At 37.8% G+C, this 27,159-nt stretch overlaps 1 protein-coding gene across 1 annotated transcript; it reads right to left on the bottom strand.

The window, feature by feature from the left end:
- Positions 1-14,013: 14,013 nt before the first annotated feature.
- Positions 14,014-25,010, bottom strand: LOC107772775 (syntaxin-71-like). The gene is made up of 9 exons (XM_075243928.1): positions 24,649-25,010; positions 24,419-24,544; positions 15,518-15,677; positions 15,301-15,386; positions 15,100-15,168; positions 14,984-15,028; positions 14,837-14,899; positions 14,634-14,710; positions 14,014-14,395 (listed from the first exon to the last, which is right to left on the bottom strand). Exons 1-9 carry the CDS (start codon positions 24,802-24,804, stop codon positions 14,380-14,382), a joined length of 798 nt encoding a protein of 265 aa, XP_075100029.1. The 5' UTR covers positions 24,805-25,010; the 3' UTR covers positions 14,014-14,379.
- Between the last annotated feature and the right edge of the window lie 2,149 nt (positions 25,011-27,159).

Raw genomic sequence — 27,159 nt, 5'->3', positions numbered from 1 at the left:
GAGTGTGTGGATAATTTGGATGACTGGGCCTGAGCTGGTAGTGAGGGGAAGGACCTCTGAATTTGGACCCAGTACCTGCTTCGACTGATGCGACCTCGAGCGCACCTCCCGCGCCGCTCTGAATAGCCTGGGTCGTCGCCTTGAGCGCTGAGTAATTTAGGATTTTATCAGACCTTAGGCCTTCCTCTATCATGACCCCTATCTTTACCACTTCATTGAAGGATTTCCCAACCGTTGTCACCAAGTGACCAAAGTAAGTTGGATCAAGTGTTTGCAAGAAGTAGTCCACCATTTCTCCCTCTTTCATGGGAGGATCAACTCTGGCCGCTTGTTCTCTCCAGCGGAAACCAAACTCACGAAAACTTTCCCCAGGCTTCTTTCCAGTCCTCAGCAATGTGAGACGGTCAGGGACTATCTCGAGATTGTACTGGAAATGACCTGCGAAAGCCTGCGCCAGATCATCCCAAGTATACCACCTACTGGAATCCTGCCTGGTATACCATTCTAGTGCAGATCCGCTCAGACTCTGGCCGAAATAAGCTATTAGCAGCTCATCCTTGCCGCCTGCCCCTCTCATTTTGCTACAGAATCCCCGCAAATGTGCCATGGGATCACCGTGCCCTTCATATAAATCAAACTTAGGCATATTGAACCCAGCCGGGAGTTGGACGTCTGGGAAAGGGCACAGATCTTTGTATGCTACGCTGACTTGATTGCCCAATCCGTGCAAGTTCCTGAAGGACTGCTCCAGGCTTTTGAACTTTCTCAACACCTCATCCTGTTCAGGGGCTTTAACCGGCTTTTCGATCTCTGCCGGTACCTCCAAGTGTGGATTGTAAGCATGTGGTTCGAGGGCATGGAATGTAGGCTCAGGGGGATAGTATTGCGTATCGTGAGCCTGAAACAATGGCTCACTGGTCGTTCTGTGCAAGGGGGCTGGTGTGGGTCCCACAAAAGTGGGAATATCGGGTGTGGGGAGAGGTTGATGGGGTGGTGGAGCCTGGGAATCATGAGGGCTTCTTTCTTGATGGTAACGGGGATTTGGGAGGCTTGTTGAAGGGCCGGAGTGAGGGTATTCCGGCATGTGCCCCAATGGCTCAGGGCTCTTTTGTGCTTTGGCTAGAGCTAGTTGCATTGCATTCATCTCTAGTCCCATCCTTTCTATCTTTCCCATGGCTTCCTTTAACAACTGGCTCATCGGCCTTTCTTCCTCGGTACTATTCTCTGAAGTAGTCATGCTTGTTGTTATCGGTCCTTTGGATCTAGTTTGGTAAGGGTGTGTTGCCAGAATTCTTTAACAACTAACTGTTTGAGATTCAGAAAACAACAAACTTGTTAGTGTTTAGAGTTTAAAAGATTTGATAACAACACATTGAGGATGCAATGCCCCTAGGCAGTTAACGGTTCCTAACATGCTTTGCTTCAAACAACATGCGTCATCCCGGCTTGCTTATTTGCCCCTTTGAAGTACTTTGGGAACCCCTGTATTTTATTATATTTTGTATTTTCTTTTTCTTTAGATTTTTCATTTTTTTTCTTTTCTCTTTTTTTCTCTTTTTTCAAAATTTTTTTTCTTATTTTTTTATTTTTTTGTTGTGGTCGAATCTTATGGAGATTGCCTACGTATCATGACCCCGCATGAATCAGACCTTGCGTAGTTCGTGCTATAAGAGATAAACAATAACAAACAATTTTTTCAATTTTTATATTAAAACTAACTGGGTTTCACAGGTCTGAAGATGACCTACAACTGAAAAAAAATCAAACAACACACATATTCTAATTAAAAGATTTACAAACTCCAAAAACAGATGATCAGCTCCCTTTCTCCGTTTGACATATGCAACCAAACGGTTATTTTTGCAAATGTGGCCTCTTCCAAATTCATATGAATTTTGAGGTCGGGGAGGATTATTCTGGCACTTTACAAACTTGTCCATTATTTTACAAAAATAACCTTTCGACAACTGAAAGATACTCTAAGGCTATTTCGGCAAGAACGGTTTAAGACGCGGCCGAAGCTGGCTCGGCTTATTATGACAAAATTCGAACGGTATTCACCTGACCGTTGACTCTTTGTTTTTTTTCAAATTACGGTAAAAACGTAGTGTTGCAAACACGGCCCTTCAGCGCCTCGGGGACGAAGATGTTTTAAGGCTGTGTGGGTCAACTGGACCAAAAATCCTAAAAAATGACCCAAAGGTGGTTGTTTATGCAAAGTCAGCCTTCCGGCGTCCCTTTCGGGAACATTCAGCTATGTCAAAATTAAAATTTGACATATATTTTTTATTTATTTGATTTTGGCGGTTTTAGCAAAAGGTGGGTTGGACATCACCCGACTTATTTATGACAAGATCACATTTTTTTGATTTTTGGCTATTTTTGCAAAAGGTGGGGTTGGACCCGATGAGGGTTGCCTACGTATCTCACATCCGGTGAGAATCAAACCCGCGTAGTTCGGGCAAAAGAACTACTTTAAAAGAAGAAAGGAAGCATTTTTTGATTGATTTTCTTTTTACAAGAAACACTTCTAAGATTTATTTTTTGAATTTCATTTGCTTTTTTTTATTCTAAAGAAGAAGAAGAAAATAGTTTTTGAAATTTTACCTTTAATAAAAGAAATACTTTTAAAAATGTTTTTTTTTTGAATTTTGAATTTTCTCTTCAATTTTGAAAGAAGAATCAAAATATTCTCGGATTTTTTTTATTTTATATATTTTTTTTATTTTGTTTATTTTTTTTTTAAAAAAAAAGAACAATTGGAAAGACTTTCTAAAGAAGTTAATAATGGAAAATATTTTTGGATTATTTGTTTTGAGAATTGGGATTCTAAAAACTTTTGGCAAGACAAATGTTCTTGCAACAGATAAAGATATATATAATTTTTTGGAAATAAAGAAAAACTTTTTGGATTTTTTATATATATACATACTTGCGACAAATAATGAAAGGCTCTTTTTTTTTTTTGCATTTTCATAAGCAAATAAATAATAAAAAAGCCATTTTTTTTAAATAAGACTCTTTTTTCATTTTCATTTTCATGGCAAGACAAACTATATATCTTTTCTCCCTTTTTTTGAAAAACAAAATAGAGCGACGACTTTTTTTCCCTTTGCTTTTAATAAAGCAAACTAACACATTTTTTTTATTTTCTCAAAATTTCGGCAGAGTTTCGACACTACTTGGACATTTGTTTTTTTTTCTAACAATAAGTAGTTATATCTCTACACTGTTATTTTCTCCTCTTTTCCACTATTTTCTAATTTGTGGATGATGATGAAAACATACACAATCTTTTTTTTCGAATTCATTTTATTTTTTTATATATACATATATATTTTATTTTTTATATTTATTATATTTTCAAAAATGCAGCGTGGGGGACATAGGGAATTCTAAGAATTCTTGGATTCCACAAATGTTCCCTAGGTGCTTTTCCCAAAAATGAAGCGTGGGGGACATAGGGAATTCCAAGGCTTCTTGGATTCCACAAATGTTCCCCATGCTTTGATTAAAATAACACCATGCTGGAAATGACCAAATGACCCATTCGCCCTTGACTAAATACAACATGTAGCACATAGGATGCCAAAAGCTGGTCTATTATTTTCAGGTTGCTTGTCCTAGACGGACCCAACCCCTGTGTTGAGTCCCCTAAGTCAAATGCACATGATGCAAATAAACGTTCCTACTAGGGATCCGGCATGTGGCTTTGTTATACTAGGTTCAGACCTGGGTGTTTGTTCTAGACCTAGCTTACCCGAGCGGACAGCTCGAGTCGAGGGGGGGCAGCGTACCGGGAATACAGAAGCTTCACCGGCTTAGCAACTTATCCGAACCTCGTTCTAAATTGGGATTTGACACTATACAGAAAAGAAGTCGTACGAAGTACGCCCTTCTTCATGATTTAGAAAACTCAGAAAGGATATGGGTTCCGGCACAGTTTATATACAGTTCACGTAATATCAAAGCAGTAAAAGCAGCATTTAGCACATTAGGCTCAAACATGTAAAAATCAGATAATAAATAAAGCCAAATAATAACAATTATTTTAAGCTCGAATTCTTAACCCTGAACCAGTGGTTCTGATTTTCTTCCCCAGCAGAGTCGCCAGAGCTGTCACACCTCCTTTTTCAACACCAGATGGGGGCAGGGGAGTTTTTTCCAATTAAAGGACAATCGAAACGGGATTTGCTTATTTATTTCAGAGTCGCCACTTGGGAGAATTAGGGTGTCCCAAGTCACCAATTTTAATCCCGAATAGAGGAAAATAATGACTCCATATTATAGTCTGCGTACCAGAAATCCGGATAAGGAATTCTGTTAACCCGGGAGAAGGTGTTAGGCATTCCCGAGTTCCGTGGTTCTAGCATGGTCGCTCAATTGTTATATTCGGCTTGATTATCTGATTTTATACAAATATGCACTTATGTGTAAATTTTAACTTTTTACCGCTTTCATAATTATTATTATTAAGAATGTGAACATCGCTTAAAACATGTCTTTGGACTGCGTCACATGAAATGCACCCACAATCCGGAACATATTTTATTTGACGTTTTGGGATTTAGATTTGGGTCACATGAAATGCACACCCAAGTTTAAGAAAGTAGATTATTAAATACGCGCCTTAAGAGACTATCGCGTTATTATTTTGGGAAGGCCGCGAAATTTGCTAAGCGGCCCTCCTGAATTCTAAGTATTTTAATATATACATTTAGAGGGCCCCGCAGCTTGTGCATTTTTGTTTGTCGAGACTCGTCTCATTCATTATTTTTTAAAGAATTTGCAACGTCATGGAAATGCATCTCGGGCCACGCCACAATCAATGCGCCCGTGACTAGAGACATATTTCGACTCCGTTGAGATTTGGATTTGGGTCACATAAATGCGCACTCGAGTTAGGGAGGATGAATTATTAAAGGCGCGTCTAAAGCAACTAGCGCATTATTATTTTGGGTCGGGCCGTGAAATTGGCTAATCGGCCCATCCTGGAATCTAAGTGTTTAATACATATATTTTGTGAGGGCCCCACAATTTGTCCCTTTTGTTTGGCGAGGCTCGTCTCATTTTATTAAAAGCAAACCTAAAAACAACTATGATTATCTATTTCATTTGCCTCTAGAAATCCTAAATTATTTACTAAGATTATCTTAAAGTCCTTATAATCGGGTTACATAAAATATACCCCGCATTTAGGCATTGTAACCATGTTACGAGAACTGTACATATAATCACGATGATGATTTGCCTGCATGATTACAGTAAGCTACGAATGTTCATAACGACCAAAACAATTAATAAAAATCACGATCAAGGCTCATTCATTCATGAGAACTAACAGTTTCATAATTCATACACAAACTAAATTCACGCTACACCCTTCAATCATAGAAATTTAGAGGCATGCTAAGGGAAAATCCCGAAACAGAGAATCCAAAGATGGAAATTTTCGACTAAAGCAATATCACGTATTCATTCGAGATTCAAGTATCACTCCGGCTAAAATGTAATCATGCAAGAACAGAACAAAGAGAGAATAAAACTGGACCTCAAACTTGCAATGTTTTCGTTTCTTTTCTTTTTTGAAACATGCTGAATATAGCATTCAACACATAGTTCGACCGTTAAAACCCAACTTAAACAAAATACAATCAATGACCAACATTAGGACCATAGCAAATTTCGAAACTCATGGAATCGTGTAATATATCTATGGATCAATAAAAGAGAGTGATAGGAACGGACCTTTCTTTGTCCTCAACGTAACGGACATCGACGAACAACGACGACCTCAACGGAAACGAAAGCTCGGATCCAAAACCGTCGACGACCCGAGATTGTTGGTTGCTGCTGTATCTCCGACGCAACAACTGGTACGTGGAGATGGAGCAGAAGGGATCGTTTGGACCAAAAAAGAGGCCGCCGGTTGGTGGCAGTGGGTCGACTGGGCAGCGCGACGCCCGGAAAAGTAGCAGCAGTCGCTGCTTGAAGGAGTCTGGATGCGGTGGAGGAAGCTGACAGACTGGTTTGTTGGAGCTATGAGGAGGAGGGGTGGTCGTTCATGGCTGGACCTGCGACAGTAGGTGGTTTGGACAGTAGGGGTGTCGGGGAAGGTGTTGGTCGTGGTGTTGGTGAAGCTGGTGGCGACGCTAGATGGGTAACAATGGTGGTTTGTTGATGGTGGTGATGGAGGAGGCAGAAACAGTGGTGGGTCTCGACGGGGCTCCGGTGGTTCCGGCAGCTGGGGCGACGAACGGGCTAGTGGTTATGGTCGCCGGTGATTCGGACGTTGGAGGAAGCTGACGGATTGATAGGTTGACGATGGTGAAGGCGACGGGCCTGTTTGGTTACGACAGTGGGTCGACGGAGGGAAGGGATCGTTAGGGTTTCTTCATCTTCTTCTCAAAGAAGAAGATGAACAGTATTGGTTCCAAAAAAATTTCCAAAGTCCTGTGTTCAAAGTTTTTCTTTTTTTTCAAAATCCCCTCTGTCCGTTCCCAAATTTAAAAAGTCCTCCTTTTTCATTTTTTTAAAAATCCCCCCCTTTCCAAAATGTTTGTCCGTGTTTTGTAATGGGTTTGCCTAGAAAAATGAGCCCACGCGTGGTGGGGTTCGAGACTTATGTCCCCCACGCGTGGTGGGGTTCCCTATGTGTCCTGGACTCGGTTTATTATGGGCTAGGTCCGAAATTAGGCTTAAAACCGGGTAGTTTGTACCCGAATATTATTTTTTTGCCCGGACCCGAGAAATAGGAACACGACGTTGCTTAACTAGTCCTATATAAACAAAATAGCTACTAAAATAAGACTAATCATTTAAAAACAAAACTATATTATTATTTTCTTAATATTTTTCAAGATTTAAAATAGCTACAAAATATTAATAAAACTTTTTTTTTTGTAATTTTCGTTTTTATATAAAGATAAAATATAAAGTAATATTTTTGCATTTTTTCCAAATTAAAATGACTACAAAACCTTAATAGAATTATATTTTTTGTAATTTTCGAAATTATATAAAGTACAAAAATAAAGTGCAATTTTTGATTTATTTTTCAAGTTTATGAGGGATACATAAACTAAAATTTATATATATTTTTTGTAATAATTTTTTTTCTTTTGCGAGAAAAATAAAGTAAAAATAGTCAAAATAGCTATATTAGTCCTGAATTAAATATTTAAGCTAAGAACGTAAAAATTCCCGGGGAGGGTCAAAAATCACGTGCTTACAAGGTCCGGTTCGAGTTCCGTAGGAGGCACTGTTTGTCGCTCTAGGATTGTCGAGGTTCGAAGGTTGGTGTTCTTCGTCCTTTGTTTCATTTCATTCGTTTTGCATCTTATGGTTCAAGGCAAAAAATGAGAATATTCGATATTTATGAATGTCAACAATGCAATTTTTGTTGTTGTGTTAAAAATGTTTATTCTATGTTTAGTTACTGCATGCCTAAAGTAAATGTGAGCATATGAACGAGGTTATTCTATGTTTCATTTTTACCATGGATGTTATTACCTGTTAGAATCGTTGTTTTTTTTTTGTTTAACCTCGGATGATTTCATTGGTAGAAAATCGTAGTTGCCTTAAGTTTGCCCTCAAATAATAAAAACGAGACGAGCTTCGCCAAATAAAAATGTACAGATTGCGGAGCCCTCACAAAATATATGTATTAAACACTTAGATTCCGGGACGGGCCGTTTAGCAAATTTCACGGCCCTACCCCAAAATAATAATGCGCTAGTTGCTTTAGGCGCGACTTTAATAATGATATTTCCCTAAATTCGGGTGCACATTTATGTGGCCCAAATCCAAATCTCAACTGAGTCGAGATATGTCAATAACCACGGGTGCATTGATGTAACGTGGTTCGAGATATGTTTTCACGACGTTGCAAGTCCTATAAAAATAACAGTGAATGATAAAAGCGGTTAAAAGATAAAATTGGCACATAAGTTCACATTTGTATAAAATCAAATAATCAAGCCGAATATAACAGTTGAGCGACCGTGCTAGAACCACGGAACTCGGGAATGCCTAACACCTTCTCCCGAGTTAACAGAATTCCTTATCTAGATTTCTGGTACGCAGACTGTAATATGGAGTCATTCTTTTCCTCGATTCGGGATTAAAATTGGTGACTTGGGACACCCTAAATCTCCCAAGTGGCGACTCTGAAATAAATAAACAAATCCCGTTTCGATTGTCCTTTAATTGGAAAAACTCCCCTGCCCCCTCGCGGGTGCGGAAAAAGGAGGTGTGACACCTGAGTTGAGCGTTTTTCCTTTAGCCAGCATTAGGGCTCCAATCCCTGAGTTGAACATTTTTTCCTTTAGCCAACATTAGGGCTCCAATCCCTGAGTTGAGCAATTTTCTTTAGCCAGCATTAGGGCTCCAATCCTTGAGTTGCGCATTCTTACCTTTTGCGACATTAGGGCTCCAATCCCTGAGTTGCGCCTTTTAGACTAGAGGTTTCCAACCCCCTCATCAATCCTGTAGATTTTTATGGCAATTAACTTGCGAAATTTTCCTAGTGAAACTGAGGCAGAAAATTTCGTTCGTTTGTTTTGTTGTCTCAGCAGGTCTGACCTCGAGGCGCATGGATCGAAATGACCTATGGTTTGAGTCTCAATCCAGAATAAAGAAAAGAAGAAAAGAACAAAAGGAAGATGTTCCCAAATATTGGAACAAACAAAGGGCAGGTCGCTCAAAGTTTGATCAAATTCTCGAGCTCCGCCAATCCCGTTTCACTCAATACTGCAGAAATAAACAAGCGCCTACAACTTGCGAGCATCAAGATTCGGATCGAAGTCTACAAGCAAAATCAGCTAAGACCCAAGATCAAGTTGCAAAAGAATTATAGATAAGAATCTTGTAACTAGCGGTTGACAGGCATAAGTAGTTAATTCAGTTTCAATTTTCTTTGGTTGTAATAAGGAGGTGAGTAAAGTGGTAGTGGCAACAGCAACAGTAGTAACAGTAAGCATTGCAATCCCATGGTAGTCCCAGCTACCAAAACTTTCCGAACTACATTGACCTGATTCCTGTTTAGCCCAGGATATGTAGGAAATCTTTGAAGCAAAGATTCGGTCAAATCTTTCAAAATGTGCTTCACACGGACTATTCCAACAGGCAAAAATTGCTCATATCCGCTCACTTTATCTTTGCACGAAAATCCTTCGTGTTTTCAAACAAAGAGGGGCAGCTGTGAGCACGTTATTTTTGTTTACACGACAATTACTCCAAAAGAAATCGAAAAATAAGAACAAATGGTTTTGTTGTACAACTTTTTGGAATTTGCGTGGCATTTTTGGTAGTTATTTGTAGTTTTGTCTCTGATTGTTTTAGTTTTGTCAAATAAAAATACAAAAATACATGTCGCATGCATGATACATTTAGGAATTAATTAACCATTATTTGGTTTTAAAAAAAAAGCGAAAATCACAAAATATGCATTTTTATTCTATTTTTTGTTGTCATGGTGATTTTATTAAATGTTTTAATTCGCGTGATAACTGTTGTTAGGTGTTAATTAATATTTGTGTAGTTTAATTTTGGTTTTTAGGAATTTTTTTCAATTATAAGAAGGAAAATATTGGGTTTGGGCCAAAAAATTCAACTGAAACCAGGCCCAAACCAATACAATGACCCAGTCTGAAACCAGGCCTTCCAGGAATGCCCCCAAACGATGACGCATAGGGCGTTTGATCTGAGCCGCTCATCTATACTCATCCAACGGTCCACGATCACGCCCATAACCCGACCTGCTTACCCGGGTCGACCCAGCCCCTCATTAAAACCAAACGACCCCGTTTCTACACCAAACGACCCCGTCCTGTCCCTTACCAATTAATCCAAGCCGTTGAGATCATCTGATCTAACGGCTCAAGTTAATTGCCACGTCCCATATATAAACCCCTCATCACACCCCGCGCCCCCCATCCGAACATCCCCCCTTCCGTCGTCTCTCTCAAGAGACTAACCTAACAAACCCTAGCCACCACCCTTCACCCTCGCCGTAAAATCGGCAACCACGACACCGGTGACCACCAAAATAACACCCCTGATGCACCCAACCACCCTGAACACAAATCTGTTAGCAGCTGGCCTCAAATCATTCCCCATCGTCTCGAATCTTCGTTTTAAGGTTCGAGCAAAACCCCGATCTACACCAACCCACCCCAGATTCACACCAGTCATGACCCTGCCCTCACTTATGACCAAACCAAGTTTGGTTTGGTTCAAATCTACCCACAAATCCTCAAACCCCAAATCGGACTGTTCGAACCCTATAACACAAGAACTTTGGGAATCCGGTCAGTTTAAATGGAGGGTTGGGGTCTAATAGACCTTAATCGAAGTGTTCTCAGTTGAGAACACCTCGATTAAAGTCTGTTCGACCTCAAATGGTCAAGTCCAGTCAAAGCTTGGGTCATTTGTTGTCGAGCTTCCAGAGTAAGTTCTCTTTTCCTTTTCTGCTTCTGGTTCGAATGTTTGTTTGAGTTTGTTAACATGTTTAGTTTAGTTTGTTGATATTTCTGATATGTTCTTTCAATTCCCTCCATCTTCGTAAGACCCTTTTATTTGGTCGACTATTTTTTTTGTTTATTGTTAAATACGTATGGTGATATACATACTCGATTTGATCAGTGTCGTCAAGTGTTCCATTCATGCTGTTCTTCTGTTTTGTGCAAAGTTGTCTGAGGCCATTTGGGGCCCTGTTCATATTATTTGTTTAATCGACTGATTGTTCTACATTATAATTAGTATAGTCAATTAGATAAACGTCGTCGATTAGTTTTATAGGACCGAATGTTCAAATGTCCTGATTCTGATAAGCTTCATATGATTGATCGAACCATTGTCGTTTAGCTGATTGTTTGAAACTATCTGTGAATGGTTTATTAGCTGCAGTATAATAGCTGGAACTCTATTAGGATAGTTGTTGAATTTGAACTTCCATAAGTTTAAATTTCAGTTTGTTGAAGTTAGGATAAAACAGTAATAACCAGGGGTTTTAAAAGGGGTAGTTTGGGGTTTTAAAAGTTCTGAAATGCTTAAGGGCAAGTGGGCTGACAGTAAAGTACTAAAATATTAATTCAACTAATGGAATTAATTGACCAATAGTGGGATTGATGATATGTTAAGCACCTTTAATAGCTGGAAATCAGTAACAACATGAGTTTAATAATAAAAGGCTGAAGATGCACATGAGAATAGTAGTGGAACTTGCTGTACAGTAGGGTATCCACTGCCTTTCTGAATTTCAGCAGTTTAAAGTAGAAGAAAACCCCATGCCTAGACAATTCTAAGTGGAGATGACAGCCTTTAAGGCTTATTTTAAGCCCTGGGCAACCTGTCTTTAAAGGGAGGTTCTTCCTTTCTATAGGGATAAAAAGGGGCACAGCCAAGAGTAAAAAGGGAGGCAGAGATTAGGAGTGAAGAAGGGGATCAGAAAAACAGAAAAGTTTAAGGTTGTGAGAGCTAAAGAGAAAAGCACTGTTTCATTGCCTCTTCTTCTGAGTTTGTTTCCAATTTCTAAACTGAATTTCAATTTCAACATCTCTAAAAAGAACAAAAGCATAAGTTTGGAATAGGCAATCCTGTCCATTACTTGTAGTTTGAAACTCTTGGATTCATTTGAACATTAGTAGTGAGATATTCAATTTGTTCTTCTGTTTCGTTTGGGTTCAATTGTAATTGCTGGATTCATTGTTGAGCATACTGGTTTCGATTAATTCCAAGTGTTTTGGGGCCATATTTCGATTTCCTGGGCTTTGGTCGTGTTGCTGTTGGTTTGATGTTGCTACTGCCATTTTTGCTGCTGTTGATTTTCTACTTTCTTCTTCTTCTTTTTGCGTTTCAACATCCAGGTACATACTTCGAATCACTTGATGTAACTTGAATTGAAGTTAAAACGGGATTATGCATCGAATCTGTACATTTGGATGCTATTTATCGCCTTCAATTTCACAGATGTCAAATGAAGTAGATTCATCTAATATTAGTTCTGTTTTATATTTTGTATGAATATTGGAAACATGACTGTTTAATTGAAACTGTTAGGTGTGTAGATTTCTGTGACAGAAATTTAAATTATGTAGATAGTTTATAAAGGTCATGTCCCGTAGTTGTTGATTTGAAAAATAAACATGTTTAAACTTTGACGCAAAACTAGTAGGACATTAAGCGAGTAATTTCGCAGAATCGTTAAGTCTGCCGTATTTGAAGTTTGATTCGATGTATTAGGGCTAAGGTTATGAACTTAATAGGCATGAGTTGATTTCGAACAAGGTTTGTGAGAATTCTTTCAAGGTAATAGATTTTCAAAATGTCGATTAAGTTTAACAACTTTCGAAAGTATTGGTAGTCAAGTTTGGTCCGTCTTCAAATAAATAAAAAATTAGCTCCAATGGTTCAATTTGTCTAATAATGTGATGTTTAAATTAGTTAAAGAATAATGGGTTTGTTTTGACGATAGCGTTTGTCAATTCTATATCTTATTTATAATTACACTTTCTTTTAGTAGTGTTCAATTATAGAATAAAGCATGAAATAATTTTCTTTTGAGTAAATTCGATTGCGATTTTGCGTTTAGCATTTTGGTAACCCAATAATTGATAAAAGGTTCAAACTTGCCAAGCTCATAATTTAATTAGCGTATATTTTTCTTTCTTTCATTTTAGAGACAAACATAATAGAAAAAATGTAGTCGCTGTAGGTTTATCCTTTCAAAAAAATGAGACGAGCCTCGCCAAATAAAAAATGCAAATTGCGGGGCCCTCAATAATTGGTCAAAAAATAAAATACTTAGAATTTGGGATGGATTGTTTAGTGAATTTCACTGTTCTCCCCAAAGATAATAACGCGTTAGACTCTTTAGGCGCGACTTAATTAAATTACATTCTTAAATTCGGGTGCGCATTTATGTGACCCAAATTCAAATCTCAACGGAGTCGGAATGTGTTAACAACCACGGGTGCATTGATTGTGACGTGGTTCGAGATACGTTTTCACGACGTTGCAATTCTATTAAAAAATAATAATAAAAGTGGTTTAAACTTAATAAAAGCACACAAGTTATAACATGTATTAAAATCAGATATTTAGCAATTATAACAATTTAAGCGACCGTGCTAGAACCACGGGATTCGGGGGTGCCTAACACCTTCCCTCGGGTCAACAGAATTCCTTACTTAGAATTTCTGGTTCGCGGACTTCATTTGGAAAGTCGAATAATTTCCTCGATTTGGGATTCAAGATAAACCGGTGACTTGGGACACCAAAAGTCAAACCTTTCCCAAGTGGCGACTCTGAATTAAATAAATAATCTCATTTCGAATATTGTCACTTAAATTGGAAAAACTCCCTCGCGCATTTACCCTTCGGGGCGGACGCGCAAAAAGGAGGTGTGACACCACTAGGTCACATCCTTGGGTGTCATGCTCTCCAAACGTGCAACAAAGCGCAAAACATTCTCAATTCACAAAATTTAAGATGATTCACACACCTTAGGTCATGAGAAAAATACATTTTTATTTCTATTGGCTTGTTGTAATTTACATGCATCTACTTTAAATAATTCCTATCGTAAATCTCATCAAGCTTTGCACCTTTGGTTCTAAAGACCAAACTGTATTCTACTTGAATATAAAGCTGAATAACATATCTTAACCAACAAATGGAGTAGATAAAACCAAGTACTAAATGTAGAGCTGAGCTCTGCATTGTGCTTAAGTTGAACAGAAGCAAGTGGATCAACTTGGCAGATCGATTTAGATGCACGCACCACGTTCAATGACTTTATAAACACATTTTACAGACATCGTACTTCTTTTACTATCTATTACTCTTTGGATATTATACTACTTGTACCAATCTATTATTCTAATCAGTCCCTTAAGTTTTTTTTTTTTTTTTTCCATTTTCCTCTATGAAGAGCTCACATAATGCTTAACCAGTACCTACATATGTTACAAGATGAATTTGAGATTGCTTCAAGAAAGAAATACCAAATAATGCAACGACAAAAGTTCATAATAGTAGAAAGGATAGTGTAATACATTGAAAAGCTACCACAAATACGACTGGAAAATCTCTGATCCTTGTTTTTGAAAAACAAAAAACTAGTCCTTTGGGTGTGGGGGTGGGGGCGGGGGGAGGGGATACAGAGTTTGGGAGACAAAGAATAGTAAGGTCTTTCGCAACCAATGCTAGAAGAAAAGGAATAGATAGTATCCAGACACGTCTGATGCCTCGACAATAGAAGTCAGAACAAAAGAAGCAAATTATCAAGGTGTATACACAAGCACACAAATTTCTACAACCAAATCCAATCAAATCCTCCATTTTAGTAAAAAAGTGGGAATGCCCGCGGACGAAAACTTACTTCTTCAATACACTGCAATAGAATATCAGTCATAAGTAAGCAATCAGATCGATTCTTAGAGTTCAAAGTATCAACTACCAACTAAAATTTGTGACATGCAACCCTCAAAGTTATGATGCATTAGTTCCTTGACCAATGCCTCGTGATTGTGGATAGTGCTATTCATAGATATAATTATTGAATATCCTCGAAAGTAACCAGCGTGGGTTACACAACTGGGTTCTAAAAGATTGTTAGAATGAGAACTTACTTATACAAATAGGCTGCAATTCCGAGAATTATGATCAGTAAAATGATGTCAATGCAGAAGTTTCGACTAGATCTCAGCTGGAACACACACACACACACAAAAAAAAAGGAAATCGTCAAATCTGGTACATCAAATGATAGGAGTACTACCCTGCAGACTGCCTGAACTTAAAGAGGACATAATAAAGTGGCAGCTCAGTTTACCTGGTTAACTGTGTCCTTAAGCCTAACATTTGTGTTCTTAAGGTCAGATGAAGCCTTGTCGATCTGTCCACAAATCAAAGCGAATGAGCACAAGTTCTGAACTCTTGTCATTTAATTGACTAAAGAATTGCAGTAAGATTTCCCAACCTTAGTGTCAATCTCATCCATCAGAGGGACTTGCCTATCCAACTCCTGCATACATTGGAGCATCATTAATATCCTTACTTTACAAGGGGCAAAATAGATCACAAAAGAAGGCAGACCTCATTCATATCACTGGCCATGTTTTTCAAAGTATCCAGACCTTCTGATATGACCTCCAAACCTTGGTCCTGTGAGAAGTTGAGACAAAATCATGCATCTTCAACAAACCAGCAAGCCAGCATGGACACGTAACAAAATGCAAAAACTTCCAATGAATCATGAACAAGTGCATGATTAAATATTCCAAAAGAAATACATGCCTGTTTCATTTTGCGCATTTCATACTCTTGTCGGAATTGACTTGATTCTTCAGTTTGTTGAAAGTACTCATTGTCAAAACGTCCATCTGTATCCAATCCAAATACAGAAAGGAAAAAACAAAATAATGCTACTATGAAGGAGTTGTATAATATTGAAGTTGATAGTCAAATTGCCTGTAGTGGAAAAACTTTGAGAGGGATGAAACTTTACAATCACCTGAATCAAATTTAATTTCTGCACGAGAACCTGAACCTCCCCATCCTCCTGATTGTTTGGGTGCAGCTGCTGCACCATCGGGAATTGCATTTATCCTATCAGGTAATGCAAGCACCAAATCATTACGTGCAGCAAATTCTTCACTTGAAAGCCCCTTAACCTGCAAGAGGAAGTATTATTAATTGAGAAAACAAACTGTGAGAAGGCACGAGAGAAAATATGATATATTGATATTGTGTGTTCAATACAATACAAGAGGTCCTTATTTATAGCTATACTAAGAGGTCTTACTACTCCTATTCCAATGTGGGACAAGACTACATTATGTACATATCTAACACTCCCCCTCAAACCGGTGCATACACATCATATGTATCGAGCTTGTTACACATGTAACTAATACGAGAACCAGTAAGAAACTTAGTGAAAATATCTGCTAGTTGATCATTCGACTTTACAAACTTTGTAACAATATCTCTTGAAAGTATTTTTTCTCTGACAAAGTGACAGTCGATCCCAATGTGTTTAGTCCTCTCATGGAACACTGGATTTGAAGCAATATGAAGAGCAGTTTGGTTATCACACACTAGTTCCATCCTGCTGATTTCTCCGAACTTTAACTCCTTGAGCAACTGCTTGACCCAAACTAACTCACAAGTTGCCATAGCCATGGCCCGATATTCGGCTTCAGTGTTAGATCGAACAACTACATTCTGTTTCTTGCTCTTCCACGAGACCAAATTACCTCCTACTAGAACACAATATCCAGATGCAGATCGTCTATCAAAAGGTGATCCTGCCCAATCAGCATCTATGTACCCAACAATCTGCTCGTGGCCTTAATCTTCGAAGAGTAATCCTTTGTCTAGAGCTGACTTTATATACCGAAGAATACGAACAACTGCATCCCAGTGACTATCACAGGGAAAATTCATAAATTGACTTACAACACTCACCGAAAAAGAAATGTCAGGTCTAGTCACTGTGAGGTAATTCAATTTTCCAACCAACCTCCTATATCTCGTAGGGTCTCCAAGAGGCTCTCCCTGTCCAGGCAGAAGCTTAGCATTTGGATCCATAGGAGAGTCAATAGGTCTGCAACCCATCATTCCAGTCTCCTCAAGAATGTCTAAGGCATACTTCCGCTGTGAAATAATAATACCTGAGCTAGACTGAGCGACCTCAATACCTAGAAAATACTTCAGACTGCCCAGATCCTTAGTTTGGAAGTGCTCAAGGAGATGTTTCTTCAGATTAGTAATACCATCTTGATCGTTGCCAGTAATAACAATATCATCAACATAAACCACCAGATAAATACACAGATTCGGAGTAGAATGCCGATAAAACACAGAGTGATCAGCCTCACTACGAGTCATGCCGAACTCCTGAATAATTATGCTGAACTTACCAAACCAGGCTCGAGGGGACTGTTTCAAACCAAATAGTGACCTGCGCAATCTGCATACACAACCACTAAACTCCCCCTGAGCAACAAAACCAGGTGGTTCTCCATATAAACTTCCTCGTCAAGATCATCGTGGAGAAAATCATTCTTAATGTCTAACTGATAAAGAGGCCAATGACGTACAACAACCATGGACAAAAAAAGACGAACAGATGCTACTTTAGCCACGGGAGAGAAAGTATCACTATAATCAAGCCCAAAAATCTAAGTATATCCTTTTGCAACAAGACGAGCCTTAAGCCGATCAACCTGGCCACTCGGACCGACTTTGACTGCATAAACCCAACGACAACCAACAGTAGACTTACCTGCAGGAAGACCAAGTGTCACTCGCATGTAAAGCAGACATCTCGTCAATCATAGCCTGTTGACATCCAGGATGAGATAGTGCCTCACCTATAGACTTTGCATAATGAGGTGACGACAGACGATGATAACTTAGACCAACATAGTGGGAATAGGATTAAGTGTGGACCGTACACCTTTGCGGACTGCAATTGGTTGACTAAGAGGAGACAAGTAAGCAGTAGGTGCAGAACCTGATGCAGGACGTGAATCACCTGGGCCTGATGCTGGATGTGGACGACGATGATAAGTCAAGAGTGGCGAAACTGCAGAAGGTTGAACTGGATTATGTGGAGGAACTAGAGCTATAGATGGTGGAACGGGAGCTATAGATAGTGGAGCTGGAGATGTAGAGGAAGAAGGATGGGAGATAGTGACTGAATCTCCAAAAGAAGAGACTGGTAGTACCTCAGAAATATCTAAGTGATTACTTGGACCTGTGAAGTATGATTGGGTTTCAAAAAAGGTAACATCAGCGGACATAAGGTACCGCTGGAGGCCAGGAGAATAACATCGATACCCCTTTTGCATTCTCAAGAAACTAAGAAATACGCACTTAAGAGCACGGGGAGCTAACTTATCTGTTCCTGGAGTAAGGTTATGGACAAAACAGGTGCTTCCAAAGACACGGGGTGGAAGAGAGAACAAAGGTAAGTGGGAAAACATGACTGAGAATGGAACTTGGTTCTGGATAGCTGAAGATTGCATACGATTAATAAGATAGCAAGATGTAAGAATTGCATCCCCCAAAAACGCAACGGAGCATGATTGTATAAGTAGGGTAAGAGCAGTTTCAATAAGATGTCTATTCTTTCTTTCAGCTACCCCATTTTGTTGAGATGTGTACGGACAAGATGTTTGATGAATAATCCCATGAGATTTCATAAACTGCTGAAATTGGGAAGACAAATACTCTCGGGCATTATCACTACGAAATGTGCGAATAGAAACCCCAAATTGATTTTGAATTTCAACGTGAAAGGTTTGCAAAATAGAAAACAACTCAGATCGATTTTTTATCAAAAATATCGAGGTGCACCTAGAATAGTCATCAATAAAACTGACAAAGTAGCGGAATCCTAATGTAGAACTGACACGACTAGGACCCCAAACATCTGAATAGACTAAAGTAAAAGGTGACTCTGCTCGATTATCAATACATCGAGGGAAATGAGAGCGAGTATGCTTACCGAGCTGGCATGACTCACACTCTAGAGCTGACAAGTGAGATAAAGCAGGTACCATTTTCTAAAGTTTTGACAAACTGGGATGTGCCAACCGTTTATGTAATAAAGCTGGTGAATCAGTAACACGACAAGTTGGTGATGGAAGACAAGATGTAAGTCCATGTGATTTAGCAAGGATAAGGTAATAAAGTCCATTTGATTCACGCCCGGTACCAATGATCCTCCCTGTAATGCGTTCTTGTATAAAAACATGATCATCAAGAAATAAAACGGCACATTTAAGTGATTTAGCTAGGCGACTAATAGATATGAGATTAAAAGGACTATTAGGGACATAAAAATTTGAATCTAAAGGTAAGGAAGGAATTGGACTTGCTTGACCTATTGCAGTTGCCATGGTTTGAGACCCATTGGCCATTGTGACTCTTCGAAGAGATTGAAAATACGAAATAGTAGTGAAAAGAGATTTGTTACCAGAAATATGATCCGATGCACCTGAATCAATGACCCAAGACTCAGAGGATGAAAATTGAGAGACACAAGTCACGCTATTACCTGTTTGAACAACGGAAGCTATCTCAGAAGATATCTGCTTACCTGCTTTGTACTGAAGAAACTCAAAATAATCCGCTAAAGAAACCATCCGACTATCCGAAGTATCGATTCCCATGTCGCTATAATTAATAGTAGGGTTAACTTGAAATAGTGGAAATTAGTAACTCCTTTGGGAAAACTGAAGATCACTAAGAAAACACTGTTTCTACGCCGGAAACTTAACACTGTTCTGCGTGGAAAACACGGTTCACGCCAGAAAATACTGTAGCAACCGGAAAAAATTCAAAGTGACCAGAATGAAATAAAAACAGTAGGTGTAGGATCGGAATTACCAGACAACCCAACTGTTCTGAAGAAACTTTTTCAAAAAATGGCCGGAAGTCCACTTTTGAAATCACTGTTCACGCCGGAAAAATATAAAAGTGGTCGGAATTTGGTGTAACCTGGATGGGTAAGCTCGAAATTACAAGGGGAACAATCTGTCCTGAAGAGTCGTCGCCAAAAAATGGCCGCAAGGTGGCCCACGCGACGTCGGAACTTCGCCAGAAAAGTTTCTTCCGACAGCTACAGTAGCGAAAAAGATTTCGCTGGGGTTTGGTCGCCGGACAATGACTACTCTTGTGGTAGTGTTGGATTTTGCGCAACACTGACCGAGACAAAGCCGACGCAGAACAACTTTGAAAAATCGCCGAAAAAAAAAGGTTCTGGTGACTGATTTCACTTCCCGGAATCGCTGGAATTTATGCACAACGATAAATATCTTACGATAGCTCTGATACCATGTGAAAAGGCACGGGAGAAAATATGATATATTGAGAAAATATGATACATTGATATTGTGTGTTCAATACAATACAAGAGGTCCTTATTGATAGCTATACTAAGAGGTCTTACTACTACTCCTATTCCAATGTGGGACAAGACTACATTATGTACATATCTAACACAAACCAAATGGAATTAGGTTGTTTCTGGTGATGAAAGGGCAAATACTAATTGGACAACAGCAGAAAGAAAACAGTTCCAAAGACATCTGTAATATTCATAATAACGGAAAAAGGAGGGTAAGAGAGGTAATGACAAGCACCAGTTGCACATACAAAGCTCCTAAATGACGGTATAATTCTGTATCTTCTAAACAGAAAAGCATGCTGCAACTACAGAGTGAAAGACAGCAAGAAGTCAATAACTATCATCCCTAGAGCGTGTTTGGATTGGCTTTTGAGCTGGTCAAATCAGCATTTAAGTTCTTTTTTTTTTTAGCTTTTTCAGCGTTTGGCAAAGTTAAAAAGTGCTTAAAATAAGTTAAAAATTGCTTAAAACAAGCCAAAAGCAATAACCAGGGCAACCCAACTTATTGCTTTTTGTCTTAAAAGAGCTATTTCTGCTGAAAAGACTCCTTTCTTAAGCCAATCCAAACAGGCTCCTAGTGAGAGATTGGACGACACCGGCTCATAAGAGAATTGAGATCTACAAACTATCACGCCCTTCCAATCAAGTTTTGCTCTTTATTTTACATATACTTAATTTATACTAATCACACAACTTAGTGGTCCTTGTGCTCTTTACTAGCAAGATGTGAATGATTTCTATAAGTAGACCTATGCTAATGAATACTGATATTAAAACTGACTGGGCATGAAAGAAGTTGTGGAAGAAAAAGTAAAGGAGATGAAAATCAATTTAAATTTACTTAGGAGTTTGTTCCCCAGGAAGAGCTGCAACAGCATCTAAGGAAAAAAAGTATTCATGAAATCCCAGAACCTAAATCAATTAACACTACCAACTCTGACCTCGAATACCCCCTGAACTCCGCCTTCCATCCCCACCACCCAGGCATATAACAAAAGATGAACAAGAAATCGAATTTAACGACATGACAGCTTCCAGAAAGGAACTGTAAAACAGCATAATTCTTGAAGTACTGACTACTTGACAACAGAGACAAGTATGGCTCAAATTGCAGTGATTCTTAGTAGACTTCTTCCGGTTGTTGGTAGTATGTTATGACTGTTGTATAATCTTGTATGCCCTTCTAATCTTCACAATAAATTTATTTACTTACAATGAAGAAATGGGTCTTGGGCCTAGTTCAACTCAAAAGCTAGCTCATGAGAGGAGATTGCTTTCAAGACCATAAAAGGCGACCTCAACCTATTCCCTCAACCAATGTGGGACTTAACATCCCCTCACATGCCCAGTTCCAGGACTGGACAACTAATGCATGGATAACAGGGGGGTTCAACATTGAGAACACAACAACAGGGATCAATGGTCTGACTTTGATACCATGTGAAGAACTGAACCTTGGGCCGAACTCAACCCCAAAAGCTAGCTCATGAGAGGAGGATTGCCCAAGATCATATAAGGCGACCACTACTCATTCCCTCAACCAATCTAGGACCTAATTTATCAAAAAACTAAACCAAAAAAAAAATAAAAATAGCTCGTCCTTAACTTAGTCATTATACTGCCAGATATTAGAATTGTTGATCTCCTAATAGACTGATAAAGTACTAATAACCAGCAAATGCCAATTAAATTACCAAGAACTTGGTTAAACATGCACTTGGTCATGTTTACTGAATGTATAAATGTTCCTTCTTGTATTGTATTCCACGTCAATCTTGTCAATATTCAGAGAAATCCTAGCACCGATGTCTTATAGTATAACAATAGAGAAATCCTTTCAAGAGATTGAAGTCTAAAAATGCTGTTCAAATGGTTTCACTCTTTCTTTCTTCCTGGCTAAGGTAAAAAATCGTTTTGGTCTTCGAAGGCAAAGACATTAATTTAAGACTCTTTGACAAGAAACTGCAAATCTGTGCGAAGTACATGTGGAACGGTGCTCCCGAAATAGAGATAAAATTTCACTGTTACCATCTCTCCCCCAACCCAGCACTGTGAAGATCTTCAATTGCAGCACTTCTCTTTTTTTATTAATTTACATTTTTCTTAAGCTTCTCTAATCTCTTTAAGTTTAATATGTTAGGATGTGTGTCGCCAAGATTACACTGAGTTCATTGTATGTCACATCAAATTATTAGGGCAATTAGTATTTCTCATAAAAATGCAACTAAGATTGCTAATGTCCACAATTTCTTTTCCAGAAAAGTATCTGCCCATCTTTAAAAAAAACAAACTCATTTTAAATCGTTCAACCGTCACTCAGACCTCTTTTCCCATGTTTTAGCAACAATGACATTCATAGAATAGAACTGAACAGAAGATTGCCAATGATGAGAAAACAAAGAATCTGGCCAGAGTGCTACTGACCATGTCACTCCAATAAGACAGGGAAACAAAACATACTAAGATATGACTCCAAATAAGATATGGTCATTTGCACCCACTTTTATGAACACGAGCACCCATGTTACATGAACTCAGCTATGGAAATTGTATCCTATATGCAAGGTTTGTTTTACTAAGGGGTTCGAGCTAAATTCTAGTGTATTTTGAAGAATCTGCACATAAAAGAGCCACATCCATCCACACCCATCGGTCACGGGTATGATGAGACAAATGGAGGATCCATGTAACATAGAGTACACAACATAATGGGAAGTTGGACTCGTCCACAAATTGGCTTCTATACCTAAATCATATAAGTAAACTCTAGGACTATTGTACATTTTTGTCCCTCTTCCTGATCTATCTCACAGATATCTCCAGTATTACAAATTATTATGTTACTAATAGTTCTCTTTTGAGAAACAAAATATTTATAAAATCATCTAGAGACACATAATGGATGATTAGTTAAAAACACACAAATGGTTTTATATCTAAATCTTACAAATAAACCACACATCCACTGTCCTTAGCATTAACCTTTCATGCACAAGGGTTTTGTTTGATATTGATAAGTAATGAAAATGTTATCATCCTATAAAAACAAAAGTAATGAAAATGTTGTCATACATACATCAGAGAGAGAAAACTAACTAAAGATGCCAAGGTAATGCAGAATACATCACTATGAAGTGCAAGAAAAACTATGGGATAGAAGAAGGCTTCATTGTTCCAGCATGGCTACTGTGAAAAAGTTGCATATAAACATTTTCTTTTTATATTGTTAAACGTGGAAAGTTGCAAATAAACCTATTTAGAATTAAACTAAAACCTCATCAGGATTTCAATAAAAAACGTACAAATCTTTAATAAGAAATAACAACACTTCAAGAAGCTAAAGGTAAAATAAGCAAGCATGATAAATGACCAAAAAATCCCAACATAAACTAAAACTAATTTATTAACATACGAACTTCTTAGGGTTAATTACATTTTATGACATCATATTTTTAGATTGGCATTCATAACCCTCCTCTGATAGCAAAATATACTCGTAAACCCCCTTTCATGAGCTAGAATAGAATGTTTTAAAAAACTTCACTCAAACTGATAAAAATCTGGATAATACAATCTCGTCTGTGGTTCTACTTCAAAAATGAGCTTTTTCATGTAATTTCATCTTGTTGTCCACAGGTACATTGGTTACAAGCGTGAGGAAAATGCAAGTTGAATACCATCAGAATTCCCTCAAATAAATGAACTTTAACAAGTCAACTGAAAGACCCTATCCCAAGACAACAAGAAAATAACTTGGGCTAATATAATTTATAAGTACGAGGACATATATAAAAGGAATGCTGTTCTATGAAAGTCTAAGAACCCATAACCATCGAGTCACCTAAACATAGCCTCGGGCAATTTGGCATTCATATGGCACTTTCTACCAATATATGCTTGCTATGAATCTCCGATCTCTTGAGCTACTACATTATCCAACCATAATAACAAGTGCGTCCAATAAATCTGAAGCAGACAAATGCATCAGAGAAAACTCAGTAGAGTAAAACACAAACTAGACTAAGCTCAATTATGTTTTTTTTTTCCGTATATCCTTGACGGGTCATAGTCGCTCTACATTACAGTGACAGATCTAGCCTTAGTGCTACGGTTCAACCAAACCCGGTATTTTTGAAACGGAACACAGATATACATGTGAAAACCATCAAATTTTCAACAAATATTAGATTTTGAACTCAAAATTACAAAAGTATAGTGAGTACAGTGACAAGAACTTTAAAAATTAAATCTATCAAGTTAAAATCATGGCTCTGCTTCTTTTACATTGTATCAGAACATACTTAACATCTGAAAAGAAAATATTAGCCCAAAAAAACAAATACTAAAAAATCTCTAATTTGATACATCAAAAAAGTATCTCAGTTAGTTAAGTTAAAATCTGATTCTCAAAGGGCACAATTGACCAAATTAAGAAGGATGACAAGCTGGACAATGTGCTAACTACTGAGATCATAAAATCAAGTGAAAATGCACCTTCTTCATAGCCAGTCTCTGCAATTTAGGAACCTCCTCTACTAATCTAGCCTTAGTTCTTCGAATCTCCGCATTGATCGCCACAGCAGACGCTCTATTTTTCTCCTTCGAAGCTGTCTCTGCTTTCTGTAACCGCAAATTGCTTCAAAAATTTCAAATAATTCTAACTAAACTCGATCTATTTTTTGCTTTTGTTGACAAAATTGAATAGCAGTGAAAATAGAAGTGACCTGAAGAGCAGCTTCAATGTCGGCATCGACGGCGGCGTAAAGGCGAGCGAACGCATCGTCGCCGGAGATGTTTGAATCTTTCTGCTTATCGATGTCGTACCTGTCGTATTTCTTGCAAATTGAATCGACGCGAGTAAGAATGTCGATTACACTCATTTTGAATCTTTTATCTGCTCAGATTTCAGCTTATCTCAAATGGCGACGAAGAATAGGCAGATCAAAGAATGCAACAAGAAAAAAGGAAATGAATTGAGAAGAGATTGGAAGAAAGGGGAACAGTTTTGGGGTATTAGTTGGGAGTTTTGTTTTTTCAAACAGGGGAAGACATTGCTGCTGTGGGTGTAGTTGTACAGGCTGGAATAGACTTAACAGACTGGTAATGGGTTCCTTTATTTTATTTGTTTTATCGAATTAATAATTCTACTAAAATAAATTCACTGATAAAAGAAAAAGACAGTTCTAGATAAGTAGATTTGGATTGAAAAAGTTTATCTTTTCTCTTATGGAAGGATTATTTTTTTTATTTTTTTTAATTACAATAGTTTCAGGCCCGAGTGTATCATTAACGGGTTCGGACGAACTCAATAGATTTTACTTAGACCCTGTTTTGTATTAGAAAATTCACTAAACATATATAAATATTTAACTGCGAACACAGTGATTAAATGAATTATGAGTTTGGTGACAGGTTCGGAACTCATCAACTTCAAATTATGGCTCCGCCTCTTCTCTGATCAATCAATTAAATTACAGTCAACTATACGAGGTTATTTGGTCAAGTTATCAGGTGGTTAAACTAATTTATAAGTATTTTTAGCTTAAATACGAGTTAGACAAACACTTAAAGTGATTAAAAATCAAATGTTTATAAGTTAAAATCAGTCAAAACTATAAGTTAGTTATCTACGACTTAGTGGAAAGTCATAAGTTTGCCAATTGTATCTATCATGTCATTCTCCTAAGTTACTAAGTCCAGATATTTGAATTGTCAGCATTTAAATGTAGCATCGCATTTAATTTCACTTCAGTTTCATTCTTCTTATGGAAACTAAATTTGCAGTATATCTTGTTTTACTTATATTCCCTCCGTTCACTTTTACCTGGCATGTATATTAAAAATAAATTTTTATTTTCACTTGTCACGTTACGCATATTAAGAGAAGACAATTTTTTTTTCATATAAACTCACAATATTTATTACTCATTTCAAATTATTTTTTCAAATCTAATAAAATATGCATCAATTAATATGAGTATCATAGTAAATTATGCACTTCATTTATTATTTCTTAAGGGGCGTGAAAAGTCAAAACGTAGTGAATGAAGGGAGTATTTATCTAATGACCCTTAACATTCACTTCGTCACTTCGTCAGATAACATAACTTCATTTGAAGGTAACATGGCAATTTGCAGCTTCGCCATATATAATTGGTTAGTTGATCCACAACAGAGAGTAAAGAAATATGGTATTTCAGGTTGATCCCTAGTAGAACCTCACTATTATATATGGGTCAAGAGAACTATATAAGCCCAAATGAGTGGCCCAAGAGATGAAAGACAGATAAGTCGGGTGAAATTCAAAAATAGCCAAATTTATAAGTGATAATTGAAAAACAGTCATAATTTCAAAAGCAATCGAAATTTAGCCACTTTTCATGTAAAGATAAGTTTTAACGAAAATACTGTTCAAAATCCGAAAAATATTCCGGCATAATATATTGGAGTTCAAATTTTTTACATGTGAACTTCCAGCGTAATATACTAGAGTTCCAGCATAATATACTGGTCCAGTATAATATGTTGGAAGTTCACATACATGTGCTCCAATTTCCAGTATATTATGCTGGAACTTTCCGTATGTTGGAGTTCCAGCATAATATGCAGGACGTTCATATACATGTGCACCAATCTCCAGTATATTATGCTGGAACTTTTCGTGTTGCAGCAAAATAGTAACTTTACAAATAGTGATTATTTTTTAATTACTAGTTCGAAAACTAATTATCCCGTGCTATTTTCACATATAAGTCTCAATTCAAGCCTAATCCAAAAGCCCAAAATAGATTAAAGCCCATGCAATGAATGTCTGTTGACAAGAACCTTCAAATGAGGAAGACCAATTAATTGGAAAGTCACTGGGGGTGAGAAAGGGATAAACTATATTTATAAGGAGCAGGAATGCAATACCCCTTTAATTTGCCAATGAGTCGAAGTCTTTTTTCCACGTATTAAAAGTCGAAGCAAATGATCCACATGAAGTGGTTGGCCGACCTAAAATCTCGACGATAGCGATTTGTGATGTGAAAATCGTGAGTTTTAGGTCTTTATGAATGGACAGTTCAAAAAAGAATCATAATACATGTGATAATTTGTTTTGACATAACAGAAACCCCATTTTGATAAAACAAAATAACGTTCTTCTTCAAGGAATCTCAAATAAACTCTAATCCCACATGGAGCACCTGGTGAGTTGGTTGTGATAAGGGCTTCTAGACTTGAGAATTTCAAAG

Source organism: Nicotiana tabacum, chromosome 22, assembly GCF_000715075.1.
Source record: "Nicotiana tabacum cultivar K326 chromosome 22, ASM71507v2, whole genome shotgun sequence".
Lineage (NCBI taxonomy): Eukaryota > Viridiplantae > Streptophyta > Magnoliopsida > Solanales > Solanaceae > Nicotiana > Nicotiana tabacum.
The sequence above is the reverse complement of the archived record's forward strand: the minus strand, read 5'-3'. Positions and strand labels throughout refer to the sequence as shown.

Excerpts from the sequence above, each read along its gene's own strand:
- LOC107772775 (XM_075243928.1), bottom strand. The coding sequence starts at position 24,804 with ATGAGTGTAATCGACATTCTTACTCGCGTCGATTCAATTTGCAAGAAA. Across the intron at positions 24,545-24,648 it reads ACATTGAAGCTGCTCTTCAG|AAAGCAGAGACAGCTTCGAA; the intron begins GTCACTTCTATT and ends TTGCGGTTACAG. Across the intron at positions 14,711-14,836 it reads TTAAGGACACAGTTAACCAG|CTGAGATCTAGTCGAAACTT; the intron begins GTAAACTGAGCT and ends TGTGTGTTCCAG.